Raw genomic sequence first — 15,579 nt, 5'->3', positions numbered from 1 at the left:
AAGCTGTTCTTTCCGCAACATAATTGATGATAATATTTCTTCAGCTGCTAGGGTTCAAAGTCAACTTTCCAAAGTTCCAACTTCAACCCTCTCAAAGACCGCAATTTATAGGAGCCCTACCCGACACTGTTCATCTACAGGCTTTTCTACCTCAACAAAGACAAGACACTTTGCTTCAATTTTGCAACCAGATCTCACTTCTACAAACCATTTCAGCCAGACAGATGATGTAGCATCCACAGTCCATGTTACACTGTTCGCATGGCTCAATCTCAGATCAACTCAGTGGACCCTAGCATCTCAATGGTCTCAAGCTCTCGATCCCTTCTCTCAAAAGATTAGTCACCTCATCTCTTTGTCAATCTCTTCAGTGGTGGATGGACCTGTCCAACCTTTCCAGAGGTCTACTATTTCACATCCCTTCACATCAGAAAGTGCTTACCACGGAACTGGGAGTGGACCAAAATGGCGGCGATGTAGAGGAGCTGCGAGAGACGCTCTCAACAAGTTCCTAATCTGCGTTTTTCAAATACCTTATACGGATGCCTCTTAAGAGGAAAGGGGTGCTTAGGGCTTCTGCCTCGTCGGCCCTGATGTCCACCCCGACTCAGCAGACGATGGACCGTTTCTTCGCGCCTTCTCCGGCGCTCACACAGGCTGGAGTGGAGAGCTCGGCGTTGGGCGGTGACGGGAGGGAGTCACTGGCCCTTTCGGGCATTGAAACATCGTTGTCTCCTTCAGCTCCCACGACGCCTCCGTGTCCGGCTACAGCCGAAGCGCTGTGGCGAGAGACACACGCTTCCGGAAGTGAAAGCGTGGGGTCTCCCGGCGAGGGCTCAGCGTTGTCGGCGGGACGGCAGATGGAATCAACAGCAGAGAGAGGGGATTTTTCCCTCTCTCAAACGGAGGTTTCTTTGAACAGCATCTGGCAATTGTTGCAGAGGATGGAAGGGAAAATTGAAAAATCAACTGATGAGGTAACAAAATTAAATGAAAAACTGGAAATTTTGACTGGGTCAGTTGAATCTATGAAAATGGAGTTTACAGGCCAAGCCAAGCAAATGCAGGGGGACATACAACAATTGCAACAATTCAAATTGGCTTCAATTAAAGATAGCTCTATCATTCATAAGAAACTAGAACAATTTGAAAATTTTAACAGGCGTTTGAACCTCCGCTTTCTAAATTTTCCTCAAATTTCAGGAATGTTACCTATTGATTTGCTGAAAAGATACCTCATTGAGAATTTGGAAATTTCTTCAAATTGTATTCCTCCAATTAATAAAATTTATTATTTACCAAATAAAAAGATGCCTGATGGAAATGGAAAAGGAAAGGTAAATGAAGATGGAAATGAGATTTGGAAAGTAAGAGAAGGAGAGACAAATGTGATAGATTTTGCAAATGTGACGGCTTTATTGGAACAAACGATAACATCTGAAATGGACAGAGCAACATTACTAGTATCATTTGTCTTTGAACAGGATGTGAATATAATTATGAAATTGTTTTTCAAAAATTCCCAAAAATTATTTGGGGGACGGAAAATATGGATATATCCTGATGTAGCTAAGACTACACAAGAACGGAGGAAAGATTTTCTTGCAATGCGACAACAGACTATAAATATTGGAGCAACATTTTTATTGGTGTATCCCTGCAAATGCCTGGTTAGGTACTTAGGTGTTAAATATGTTTTTTTCTCTCCTAACCATCTGAAGGAATTTCTAGATGTTAAGCAGATCATCAAGGATTAAGGGATAATAATAATTGGGCGCTAGATACATTATGCCTTTCTTTTTTGTATTATTCCTTTAAATTTCTCTCTAATTTTAGTTTTGGTCAACCCCTGTTTATTGTGGTCTAAGAAGGGGTGTATTATCATCATTATGATGATTGTGGCAAAAGTACTATTGCGTTAAAATTTTCTTTCCTGTATTCAATGTACAAGAATTAATTCTTGTAAAATAAGATTGTATAATTATAAATAAAAATTACAAAAAAAAAAAAAAAAAGAAAGTGCTTACCACAGACATGTCCATGTATGCTTGGGTAGCTCACGTGAATGGTCTTTGCACACAAGGTTGCTGGTCTGCTCAAGAGAAGACATTACACATCAACCTATTAGAGCTGAGAGTAATTCGAAATACTCTAAAAACCTTTTAGAGCAGTCTTTCCAATCAGGTCCTTATGGTTCGCACGGACAATCAAGTAATGATGTATTACATTAACAAACAAGGAGGAACAGGCTCTCTTCCTCTTTGTCAAGAAACCGAGCACATTTGGAACTAGGCAATTGCTCAAAACATATTTATCAAAGCCTTGTATGTTCAAGGGTCACAGAATACTCTAGCCGACAAACTTGGCAGATTTCTTCGACCGCCCGAGTGGACTCTCAACTCCAAAGTATTACGCCACATTTTCTCATAATGGGAGACTCCTCAGATAGACCTGTTTGCATCTCCCTACCATCACAAATTGCCTCACTTCTACTCCAGACAGTATTCTCCTCAACATCTGGAAGCGGATGCCTGTCTCCTGGATTGGACAGACATGTTCCTGTATGCATTTCCACCAATCCTCATTCTTAAGATATTGGTCAAAGTCAAGAACGAGCCAGCCATCATGATCCTGATATCTCCCTCAACGGGCAGATGTGAGAGAGATCATGAAGACCACTTTCCAAGTGAGAAACCTGAGATGAGTGGATTCCATTGGTTCAAATAGTGGTTTTCATCAAACTGGCTAGGACTATATTAAGATCCCAGACAACTGGAGGTGGCTTGAATGGAGGTTTGGAATTGAAAAGTCCCTTTATAAACCTGGAAATAAGAGGGTAAGAGGCCAGAGATTTATTGTTGATAGGAATATGGAAAGCACTAATAGCACTGAGGTGAACTCTAACCGAGGTGATTTTCAGCCCAGAATTGGATAAATGGAGAAGATAATCCAATACTGAAAGTAGAAAAGAAGATAGATCATCTTGGTGATGGAGAATACACCACGTATTAAAGTGTTTCCACTTCTGTTGATAGCATTGCTGAGTAGAAGGTTTTCTAGAAGCAATTAAAATGGCTTGTACTGAGAGAGATTAGAATCTGCTGAAGTCAGGCCAAGAGATACTAAGCTGTTAGGTATAAAGACTGCAGATTGGGCTGTAAGAGCGACCCCTGACTGAGTGAGCAGAGGGGGAAAGATTTGCAAGGGAATTGGATCCCTGGCACTCAACGTTTATGTACCTCAAAACATTTTGTTTTTGCAAGATAACGGGTCAGATGGACTCCTCAGGATTTATGCCCCATTTGTGGCGGATGGCTGTTTGGTGAGCATCTTTGTTCCATGTGCTGTGCGGTGCATGAGGGGGGAGATGACATCCGCCTTAGCTCCTCACCCCTTTCGGGGATTCTAACCCTCAGTCAATCTGAGGATCATCCAAAAAGTCCAAAATTGGGCTGGGGGCAGTTCAAGTGCATCCCCCGGTGAAATGCAGCTGCAATTCCATGCCTAATGCCTGCAGATGCTCCTAGAGCTCCAAGAAGGGTTCAGAGGAGGAGGCTGCCCCGCAAAGTAAAGGCTTTCCCCCGGACTTTACTAATATGCTGTTTCAGGCTTATCTAGCCAATAAAGATTCACCAAATCTGCCTACCATGGCGTCTCTGTTGGTGTCAGGGGCCCATGTATGACTCGGTTGATCCAGATGATGTCCTTATGTCTTTGCTTTCTCAGACAGGCACTTCCACAGTGGGGGATTTGGCTGCAGTTACGAATCTCCAGGATCCAGATCTGAGTGAAGCTCTGGATCTTGGGGAGGGACATCACTATGCAGAAACTATTCAGACTTTGTGTTGATAGGGATTATTTCAGAATCCCTTCAGGAATTGAAATTGGAGGCTAGCCAGTCCTCGACAACACAGTACTCTCTTATGAGTAGCCCGAAGCTGCAATTTTCCTCTTTTTCTGATCATCCAGACTTTGGAAAGATACTCACGAATCCTGAGAAGTACCAGAGGGTCCTCTGGAGTGGCCAAGGCCATGTCCAAGCTATATTTAATGGCAGTGACCTTTAATCAGCATTTTGTTTCTCCAAAGGTGGACTCCCTGATGGCGCAGGTCATAAAGCACACTTCGCGGTATATAAGAAATAAATTACATTACATTCTCTCCCCAGTTAAGGTGGCGTGCTATTGAGGAACGCACAACACCGCAGGGTCACTTTTGTGCTGAAATTTTTTTTTAATTCCGTGACCTTGGGTTTGAGAGCAGCTGTTGTTGCATCCTTTGTTGCTAGTCATTTCAAGCTGCATCATGATCCTGACGCCATTGTGCTTAAGGATCTTCCATTTTGATTTCTGGAGTAGACTATATGGCTGATGCCCTGTATGACTTATTCAGAGTGGTGAGCAAGTTATCGGCTTACTCTGTCTCTAAGCGCCAGGTGTTGTGGATCCGGCAATGGTCCGGTGATTTTTCGTCCAAGGTGACCCTCGGTAAACTACCCTTTAAAGAGCAATTATTGTTTGGTAAGGGTCTGGATGATCTAATGGCTAGTGTGCAGGTCTGTAAGCCTAAGTCCTTGCCGGACAGCAGGCCTTGGTCTTCTAGGGGACTGGGGCATTCTAGTTTTCATCCCTCCAGGCGATATTGTCAGTTTTCTTTGGTCCTTTGTGTCAGAGATCTTATCACAGAAACATAGAAACACGATGATAGATAAAGATCAAATGACTCATCTAGTCTGCCCATCCACAGTAACCATTATCTCTTTCTCTCTCTGAGAGATCCCATGTGCCTATCCCTCTTGAATTCATATACAGTCTGTTTCCACTACCTCTTCCGGGACTGTGTCTGAATCAAGCACCAAACAACAGTTGGTGGATCAGTTATGATGCCAGACCCTCGGCCGACCCTCTGCAGATCAGAGGGTTGCTCTCAGCATTTCTGGAGGAGTGGACGGACATCATTACAGATTGCTGGGTGCTGGGCAATCTGCGAGAAAGGTACAAGCTCCAAGTTTTATCGGCCTCTTCTAGAATTTTTTTCTGGATTCTCCAACAGGGAGACCAGACAAAGTGGTTAAAGTCAGAGCTACTGTCCAGAGATTGCTGGACATATCGGCCATAGATCCTGTTCCAGAGTTTGGCTCAGGCTTAGGCAGATATTTGATATACTTCATCATACCACAGAGAGGCTCCGAAGATTGGAGAGTAATTCTGGATTTTAAAGCGATCAATGTAGCCCTCCAGATTCCTCCATTCAGAATGGAAAAAGTTCAGTCGGTAATTGCCTCAGTAGTGCCAGTGGTCTTTCTGGCCTCTCTGGATTTGACGGAGGCCTAATGTCATATTCCCACTTTTCCGGGGCACTGTAGATACTTGAGGTTCCATGTCATTAAACTTCCAGTTTGCAGCCTTGCCCTTTGTGCTGGCGACGATGCCTCTAACCTTTCCCAAGGTGATGGTGGTTGTGGTAGTCCACCTATGGAAGTTCGGGATTCAAGTCCATCTGTATCTGGACATTTAGCTCATCAGGGCTCTGTTGAAGTCTGAAGGATGTCAAGCAATGCAACAGTTTGTCCAACAGCTGCAGAGAGTAGGCTGGGTGGTCACCTTTCAGAAAAGTCAGCATATCCCCCTCCATCTGTGAGACCTTTTATGTCTCTCTCTCCTATTACAAATTGTATTTCTCCCCTAATCCTCTTGTTTTCTATATGTCATATAAGTCCTATCGTCCAGTGTCTTCCCCTTTGATTTTAATAGTTATGACTTTGTACACCGCTTGGACAATTTTTTTTTAAGTGGTATATCAAATTTTAAATAAAACTTGGTAAACTTGGTAAAACTTGGTAAGTCCTGGAATACCTGGGGTTCGTTTCATCCTGGGAATGAACAAGCTGTTTCTTCCTGAGTTACGCCAGGACAGCCTGGCAATCCCTACAGGTTCTGGAGTTGATAGCCATGACTATAGATGTAGTGCTCTGGACAAGGGCTCATTTGTGCCCACTATAGGATGTGTTTATCTCTTGTTGGAGTCCTCAGAGGGATCTGCTGGAGACTTGGCGTAGTCTAACCTAGAGGTTGAATCCTCTCTATCCAGAGGAGTCATCCTCCGCATCTTTATACCTGGGTGATCTTGATGACAGATGTCAGTCTTGATGGCTGGGAGGGTGCTTTGCAAAGACATTCCAGTCTGGGGATATTGTTCCCTTTCCAAATGAAAATGGTCGATCAATTGCCTGGAACTTTGATCAATCCGGCTGGCTCTCCTACACTTTGAGAGCACGCTTCAGAATGAGGCGGTTCAAGTCTTCTTGGAGCATGCGAGAAGGAGGCATTGCACATCTTGGGAAGAGTACTGGAGCAGGCAGCACCCCAAATGGGAAAGTAGGCTCTGTGTTCCTTTCCATGTGATGCTTGGAACAGCGACCCACATTCACTGCCTCCTTCCATGAGTCCTGCTTTTTCTGTCTCGAGTCAGATGAAGAGAAGACACCTCAGTTAAGCCACTATCTTGGCTTCCCTGAGGTTCTGTGAATGTACCTCTACTGTACATCCTCTTATAGACATAAGTCTGCATTCAGATTGTGAATTTATTTAATCTATTTAGAGGCCTCTTTTCTGATCTGTCAAATTGTTGAGTAAATTATAGTACATAAATCATTTAAATGCTTCAGGACAGGGCTGCATTTATTTATTCAAACCATTACCCATTTCTGGTTTTTAAAAAATGCTTGAATGTAATATACTCTTCTTGTTAAAGTATCATTTTGCAGCAAATCCTAATATATATATATAAAAAAAAGATTAACTTTGTCTTGACTACTTTTTTGGACTTAACACTGTCTCCTTCAAAACAAAAAAAAAGCAAATCGGTCATTTTTGTCTTGATCTGGAAAAAGGACTGTTACCTCTGAAAACTATTTAAGGAAGGATCTTGCTACAGTGATGTTGATTTTAGTTTGGAACAGGGGCTGTATAAATCCCTGTGTTCTCAAACCTACAGTATTCTGGGGGACCACTTGCAAGCTGGGTTGTCAGGATATCTAATGAATATGCAGATTTGCATGCCTGTCACCTTTCAAGCATATTCATTAGGGATATTCTAGAAACCCAGGTGGTGGGTGGATAGTCACCCAAGACAGGTTTGAGAACAACTGGTCTTAAATGACCATAACATTTTGAGATCTGTTTGTAAACAACTTATCCTCCAAGGGCTTACCGCTTACGTCCTAAGGTCCCCATCCCTGTGATCTCCATTTGCATGCATATAGAAAGGTCAAGATGGCAATAAATATAAACACACAACTTTTTAAATTTTTTTAACAGGTTATGGACTGGTTTGTACAGATTTGTTTAGCACTAAAACATGTGCATGACCGAAAAATTCTGCATCGAGACATAAAATCACAGGTTTGTTGATTTTGTTTCTCATAGTAACGTAGTACATTGTGGCAGCAGACCAGCTGGACCTATTGTATAACATTGCATGGCTACATCTCAGCTACCAGTCTTAGAAACTTGTAAGCTATCACTTAAGTCATGTTGTTTTTTCTGGTTATCTATTGTCCTGGGTAGATGAATGTTAGGGTCCTATGTTTGATCCAATATGGTTCCCCTTCCTCCACTATGTTTAACCTCCAAGCGTTATTGTTTAAACCAGTATTATCCCAATCTTGTTCTGGAGGTACATCTAACCAGTTGGGTTTTTTTTTGATTGCCTCAAATAGGCATATTAGAGCTTTCTGTTGCAAAGACATAGGATTCTATACTGAAGCTGTTGTTCTCCTTTAGTCCAAACTTTGCAGAAGGATGTCACTCATATCTTTCAACTCCTTCCCTTCACCAGTGGAGAATAGCTCTCTTCAGTACTGAGAAGGTGTGTTCTGATCTGCTCTGAACAGGACTGGGAGGACTGGAAGTCCCTTTCCATGCCTTTATTAACTCAAGGATCCGCTGCGTCTTTGGATGATTTAGGGTCCCTGTCTCTGTTTTTGTAGCTGAAGGTTGATTCTGTGGTAGCTCAAGTGACTAAACATCCTAGTAAGGGAGGAGTGATGCTGAAGGATGTACAAGATTGCAAGGTGAATGTGGTCCTTAAAAGAAAGTTTGAAGCGTTAGTTTTGGGTATCAAAGCAGCAGCGGCTGCCTCCTTTGTGACATGGACCTATCATACCAGGTTGTGGCATAGTCCTTTTTAGCTGGAGGATGTCTGTCCCCATTTGATTATAGAAGGAGTGGAGTATGTGGTCGATGCTTTCTATGACATCATCAGAGTCCTGAGCAAGCTGTTGGCTTATGCCGTTTCTGCCCACCGGATGCTCTGGATTAATCAGTGGGTGGGTGATTCAGCCTCCAAGGCTACTTTAAGCAGATTACCTTTTAAGGGATAGATGCTTTTTGGTAAAAGCTTGAATGACCTTATGGCTAATATGGTGGATTGCCATCCCAAATTTTTATCAGACAGCAGAATTTGACGTTCCACCAGAGGTGGCCAAGGCAATTTTCATTCCTTTCCGAGATCCTGCAAATTCTCCTCAGGTTCCTCTTCCCAGATACCCTTCCAAGGTTCCAGACAAAGATTTGGCAACTACAGACACCAACAATCCTCAGGGACGCATGGTGGCTTAGCCACTAAAAAGCCACAATGATGCCAGATCCAATTGCCAGGCCTCCTCACATTGGTGGGAGACTGTCAGTTTTCTGCAGGGAATGGAACAGATCTATCAGATTGCTGGGCTCTGGACATTATTCAGGAGGGTTCACAAGAACAAGTTTTCTCACTGTTCTCCAGATCTGTTCCTCGACTCCTCAGCCGGACGGCCAGAGAAGGAGTCCAGGGTCTGAGCGATGGTACAACAACTCTTGGACATTAATGTCCCTGAAGAAGAATCGGGCTCCAGCGGATACTCCATATACTTTATTGTGCCCAAGAAAGGCACAGAAGATTGGAGGATTATCCTGGACCTAATGTCCATAAACAAGGCAATGAGAGTTTCACGCTTTCGCATGGAGATGGTCCAGTCAGTCATTGCGGCAGTTGCTCCGGGCGAGTTCCTAGCCTCACTGGATTTAATGGAGGCATATCTTCACATTTCCATTTTTCCTGATCACAGAAAATATCTGAGATTCCATGTTCCTCCAGAGGCACTGCCTTTCAGATTGACCACGGCTCTACCAAGATGATGGTGGTAGTAGCAGTTCACCTTTGCAGAATGGGCATATAGGTCCACCCGTACCTGAATGATTGGCTAATCAGAGCCCCCTCAAGACAGGAAGGCATGCACACAGTGCAGCAGGTGGTAGATCTCCCCTAGGGACTCTATTGGATAGTCAATTTCAGGAAGAGTCAACTACATCTGACTCGGTGATCATTGAATAGTGAGTGGGTTTTCATAATGTCCCAATTCTTCTTTAGAATTTTGGCCAACTTTTCCCCTCTCAACAAATATTGCAAAACACATCAATGATTTCAATTGAATTGACATTGGACCAATTGCTATTTATCCATTCCATAATGTGTGTATTTGGCCTGTTTATATGCAGAACAAAAAATGTGGGCAGGATAACCCTTCTTCCTTAAATCTAACAATACATTTTTAACTTAGTTTTAAAAACATCTTGTAACTGAGAGTAAGGAAGACTATTCTTTTTGGATGATCACTCTCATATTGTAGCATAGTAATATGGTCAGTTGGTTTCTTAAATACTTGTGTGAAAAAGTGAATTTGTACAATTTTCACATACAGAAAATGTACTTTAACCATAGAATAGTCCATTGCAAACTGGATCACAAAGGATCTATAGCAGGGGTATCCAACCTTTTGGCTTCCCTGGGCCGCATTGGCCGAAAAAAATGTTTCTGGGGCCGCACAAATGCGCAGCAAGACAGAGGAGGGAGCCGGCAAGACGGTAAATACCCAGGGGCAGCAGAAGAAAACACTGCATCGCCCTCGACCGGGGCCTCACAAAATATTTCACTGGGCCGATGCGGCCCTCAGGCCGCAGGTTGGACACCCCTGATCTAAAGCATCCTCATCCCCCGTCCATAATAAAAACACATAATCGATATATCTTCACCAGAGAAAAATTTTGTCTTTATCTGGAGAATTGGTGAACCTACGATTCTCATATTGTGACATATAAAGATTCGCAATGGTAGGAACAAATGTAGTTCCCATCACCACTCCTGATATTTGTAAATAAATCTTCTCCATAATCAAAAAATGTTTATCACATAAAGCGATCTCCACTAGGGTAGGTAGAAATTCAGTTGGGTCTTCATGTGGTCTATGGGCACAACTAGAAATTGTGTGATGACATCCAGAGCTTCCTTCTGGAAAACGGAGGTATACAAAGTTTTAGCATCCTAGGATCACCATCACAAATTGCTGAACACCAGTGAAATCGACTTCTGACCATATCTGGAAAAATGTGTAGTATCCTTGATGTGAGATGGAGAAGAAGCTACAAAGAGTTAAAAAAAAAAAACAACACATCTATAAAAGAAGACAAAAGCTACAGATTGGAATCTCTCCCTGAAATGTTCAGATAACCAGGCAGATTATTTAACCACTTGTGGATTTTAGGGAGAGTGTATAAAACTGGAATGACACAGATCTTGGGGCACAAAAATTTAAATTCTTTTGAGGTCACAAATCCTTCAACTAAATCTTGCTGAACTTTCTTCACAATGAGTAGGGAGATTGTGGATGCCTTTCAAGAGGCTCTACTCAGACAAATGGTGACGGAACCCACGAGGGACAAAGCGATATTGGATCTGGTCCTCACAAATGGAGAGAGTATCTCTAATGCTCGAGTGGGTGCTCACCTGGGAAGTAGCGATCATCAAACAGTTTGGTTTGATATAACGGTTAAAGTGGAGAGCAGCCGCACGATACGTAGTCTTAGATTTCAAACGTACGGACTTTAATGAAATGGGAGAGTACCTGAAGAAAGAGCTGTTAGGATGGGAGGACATAAGAGTAGTGGAAAGACAGTGGTCTAAGCTGAAAGGAGCGATAAAAATGGCTATGGACCTTTATGTGAAGAAAATAAATAAAAACAAGAGAAAAAGGAAGCCGATATGGTTCTCCAAACTAGTGGCGGAGAAAATAAAGGCGAAAGAGTTGGCGTTCGTGAAATATAAAAAAACCCAAGAGGACTACAGGGTGAAACTGAAAGAAGCCAAGAGAGAGATACGTCTGGCGAAAGCACAGGTGGAAGAACAAATGGCTAAAAATGTAAAAAAAGGGAGACAAAATTTTTTTCAGATATATTAGTGAAAGGAGGAAGATGAAAAAATGGAATTGCTAAACTAAAAGATGCTGGGAACCGATATGTGGAGAGTGATGAGGAAAAAGCAAATGTGTTAAACAAATACTTCTGTGTTCACAGCTCTCCGGTCACCCAATCCAAAAATTCAATCAGGTTCGTTTGGCACGATTTACCTTTTTAAAGCCATGTTGCCTCGGATCCTGTAACCCATTAGATTCAAGGAAGTACACTATCCTTTCTTTCAGCAACACTTCCATTATTTTTCCAACAACTGAAGTGAGGCTCTCTGGCCTGTAGTTTCCTGCTTCATCCCTGTGACCACTTTTGTGAATAGGGACCACATCCGCTCTCCTCCAATCCCCGGGAACCACTCCCATCTCCAGAGATTTGTTGAATAAGTCTTTAATAGGACCTCCAGAACCTCTCTGAGCTCCCTCAGTATCCTGGGATGGATCCCGTCTGTTCCCATCACTTTGTCCACCTTCAGTTTTTCAAGTTGCTCATAAACACTCTCCTTCATGAATGGCGCAGAATCTACTCTATTTTCTCATGTAACTTTGCAAGACAATCTCGGTCCTTCTCCAGGATTTTCTTCTTTGAACACAGAACAGAAGTATTTGTTTAGCACATTTGCTTTTTCCTCAGCACTCTCCACATATCGGTTCCCAGCATCTTTTAGTTTAGCAATTCCATTTTTCATGTTCCTCTTTTCACTAATATATCTGAAAAAATTTTTGTCTCCCTTTTTTACATTTTTAGCCATTTGTTCTTCTGCCTGTGCTTTTGCCAGACGTATCTCTCTCTTGGCTTCTTTCAGTTTCACCCTGTAATCCTTTCTGCACTCCTCTTCTTGGGTTTTTTTTATATTTCACGAACGCCAACTCTTTCGCCTTTATTTTCTCTGCCTCTAGTTTGGAGAACCATATCGGCTTCCTTTTTCTCTTGTTTTTATTTATTTTCTTCACATAAAGGTCCATAGCCATTTTTATCGCTCCTTTCAGCTTAGACCATTGTCTTTCCACTTCTCTTATGTCCTCCCATCCTAACAGCTCTTTCTTCAGGTACTCTCCCATTTCATTAAAGTCCGTACATTTGAAATCTAGGACTTTAAGTATCGTGCGGCTGCTCTCCACTTTAGCCGTTATATCAAACCAAACCGTTTGATGATTGCTACTTCCCAGGTGAGCACCCACTCAAACATTAGAGATACTCTCTCCATTTGTGAGGACCAGATCCAATATCGCTTTTTCCCTCGTGGCTTCTGTCACCATTTGTCTGAGTAGAACCACTTGAAAGGCATCCACAATCTCCCTACTTCTTTCCGTTTCTGCAGACGGAACATTCCAGTTTGCATCCGGCAGGTTGAAATCTCCCAACAGCAGCACCTCCTCTTTCCTTCCAAACTTTTGGATATCCACAATCAGATCCTTATCATTTTGCTGCGATTGAGTCGGAGGTCTGTAGACTACACCCACGTAGATAGAAGTTCCATCTTCTCTTTTCAGAGCAATCCATATCGCTTCTTCCTCTCCCCAGGTCCCTTGCATTTCGGTCGCTTGGATATTGATCTTTACATAGAGAGTTACTCCACCTTTTTGAACAGCTCTGTCAACACAGTCCGTGTTTCGACAAAAAGCAGTGTCTTACTTCTGGTTCACCACACAATTGTTTCCCACGTACTCACCTTTATAGGACCCCAGGGACCCCTGAAGAAGACTTTTTGTCGAAACGCGGACCGTGTTGGGTCCTGTATCCCTAGCGGACTAGGTCCTTTAAGGCTCTTATGTGGATGATTTACTTTTATGTGGATGGAATTATTTTATGTGGATGATTTTAGTGTACCTTTGGAACTTTGATACTTTCAAATAAAGTCCATTTGGGAACATTGTCACTCCACAGAGTTTTTTTGGTTTTATACTTTGGAGGAAACCACAACTATATCTCTCAATGCCGCTCTCTCTTCTTAATAAATTGCTTTAGTCAAACTATCAGGGCTTCAGCAATTTATTAAGAAGAGAGAGCGGTATTGAGAGATATAGTTGTGGTATTATGAATGGTTTACCAATGCCAGAGTATTGACTGAGATTATAACGTACTTTGGAGGAAAGGCAGGAAAAGGGAGATATGATAGAGACATTTAAATATCTATATGGCGTAAACACATACGAGTTGTGTTCATTTGAAAGGAAGCTCTGGAATAAGAGGGCATAGAATGAAGTTAAGAGTCGATAGATTTGGGAGTAATCTAAGGAAATACTTTTTTACAGAAAGGGTGATAGATGCATGGAACAGACTCCCGGAAGAGGTGGTGGAGACAGAGGCTGTGTCTGAGTTCAAGAAAGCGTGGGATACTGCAGATATGCATACTGGATGGGCCATTTGGCCTTTATCTTTCAACATGTTTCTATGTTTAACATTTGGAGCTTGGGAATAGGTTTCCTGGGAGAGGTGCTCGCCTTTTGAGTTGGCGCTTGAGTACAGGCTGATTAAACCCCGTAACTGCTTGGGAGGCTTGGCAGAGGTCAGCTGCACCCCCCTAAAGAATTGTGTGGGAATAGGAGGGTTCAAGGATTTCAGCTTTTGGAACCTGAATAAAAGGCAACCCAAAGAGACGAGTTACTAAAGCTATCCTTGCTTGTCTGAGGCAGAAATTCCTTCTTCATTTCCAGTTGCAGTGAGAAGGTGATGCAGGCACAGCTCATTACTGTCTATGGGGAAAATTGGGTGGGTTAGAAATTGGCAAAACTAAGGTTTTCTGGGCTTATCCCAAGGGTCCTCCACCACTAAATTCCTATTTTCAGTGTTTTTGAACTTTTAATTTTGCTCCCATGGGCCATTTTTTAGTGCCAAAATGCTGCCAAAGTGGCCATCTTGGATTTTATTTTAAAAGCCTCTATCTACCTCTAAAACACATCCATGTTTGGTTTAAATTGATTGTAAAATTATAAAGACTCCTTAGGTGGTTTTACCCCTATATCATGACAAGTTTGCGCTGAATGAGCGCCTGTGGAGAGTGTCCATATACCACGTGCCATGGGTATGCAAGGAGGGGCGGGAGCTATGAGCTTAGCCCCCTCTAGTCTCTTTTAGAGAGCCGCATGGGAACAGGGATGATGGGAATCAGGCAGGACCCGCGGAGATCCCGCAGGTTCCCCCTTCAGGTCACAGGGATCCCGTGGGGACGCCTCCTAAGGTCGCGGGGATCCCATGGGGACATAAGAACATAAGAAATGCCTTCACCGGATCAGACCGAGGTCCATCCTGTCCGATGATCCGCGCACGCGGCGGCCCATTTAGGTACTCCTTTTTGGAGACCGGGATACCCCGTATTCCCCAATACAATTTACCAGAAGGTGTGCATCCAACTTGCGCTTAAAACTCGGAACAGTAGTTTCCGCCACAACTTCCTCCGGGAGAGCATTCCAAGCTCCAACCACTCGCTGTGTGAAACAGAACTTCCTAACATTTGTCCTAAATCTGGTGCCACTCAGTTTTAGGCTATGACCCCGTGTGCGTGTCACCTCCGAAAATGTTAGTAATGCTGTTTCCTGGTCTATTTTATCGAATCCTTTTAATATTTTAAAGGTCTCTATCAAATCCCCTCTCAATCTTCTCTTTTCGAGGGTGAATAGTCCCAGTTTTCTGAGGCGTTCTTTGTAACTCAAATTCTCCATACCTTTGACTAGTTTCGTGGCTCGTCTCTGCACCTTCTCCAGCAGAGTTATATCCTTCTTAAGGTATGGAGACCAGTGTTGGACACAGTATTCCAAGTGAGGACTGACCATTGCTCTGTAAAGTGGCATTATGACCTCTTCCGATCTACTCGTGATCCCCTTCTTGATCATGCCCAACATCCTATTTGCTTTCTTCGCCGCCGCTGCACATTGAGCCGAAGGCTTTAGGGTTCTATCTATCAGTACCCCCAAATCCCTTTCCTGTTCACATTTGGCTAATGTCACCCCCATCATCTTATACTCATGTTCTTTGTTTTTCTTTCCTAGATGCATCACCTTGCATTTGTCTATGTTAAAATTCATCTGCCAGTTTTTCGCCCAAGTTTCCAGCTGGTTTAGATCCTTCTGGAGATCCTCGCAGTCCCCTATAGAGCCAACCATTCAACATAGTTTTGTATCATCTGCAAACTTTGCTATATTGCATGTTGTTTCCTCTTCAAGGTCATTTATAAAAATATTAAACAAGATAGGCCCAAGAACCGAACCCTGGGGTACGCCGCTAGTCACTCTCTCCCAGTCCGAAAATTGCCCATTTATGCTAACCCTCTGCCTTCTGTTCTCTAGCCATTTTCCAATCC

General features: G+C 42.9%; 1 protein-coding gene across 9 annotated transcripts in view; it reads left to right on the top strand.

Moving 5' to 3' along the window:
* NEK1 (NIMA related kinase 1) overlaps positions 1-15,579 on the top strand; it is a 312,305-nt gene that overhangs the window by 18,433 nt on the left and 278,293 nt on the right. For all 9 annotated transcript variants that reach the window (XM_033942264.1, XM_033942234.1, XM_033942215.1 and 6 more), the window contains exon 4: positions 7,320-7,403. In XM_033942264.1, the coding sequence (XP_033798155.1) occupies positions 7,320-7,403 (84 nt within the window). The remainder of the gene's footprint in view (positions 1-7,319; positions 7,404-15,579) is intronic.

Source organism: Geotrypetes seraphini, chromosome 1 (assembly GCF_902459505.1).
Source record: "Geotrypetes seraphini chromosome 1, aGeoSer1.1, whole genome shotgun sequence".
NCBI lineage: Eukaryota > Metazoa > Chordata > Amphibia > Gymnophiona > Dermophiidae > Geotrypetes > Geotrypetes seraphini.
Note: the sequence above shows the minus strand (reverse complement) of the source record. Positions and strands in the feature narration are given on the sequence as shown.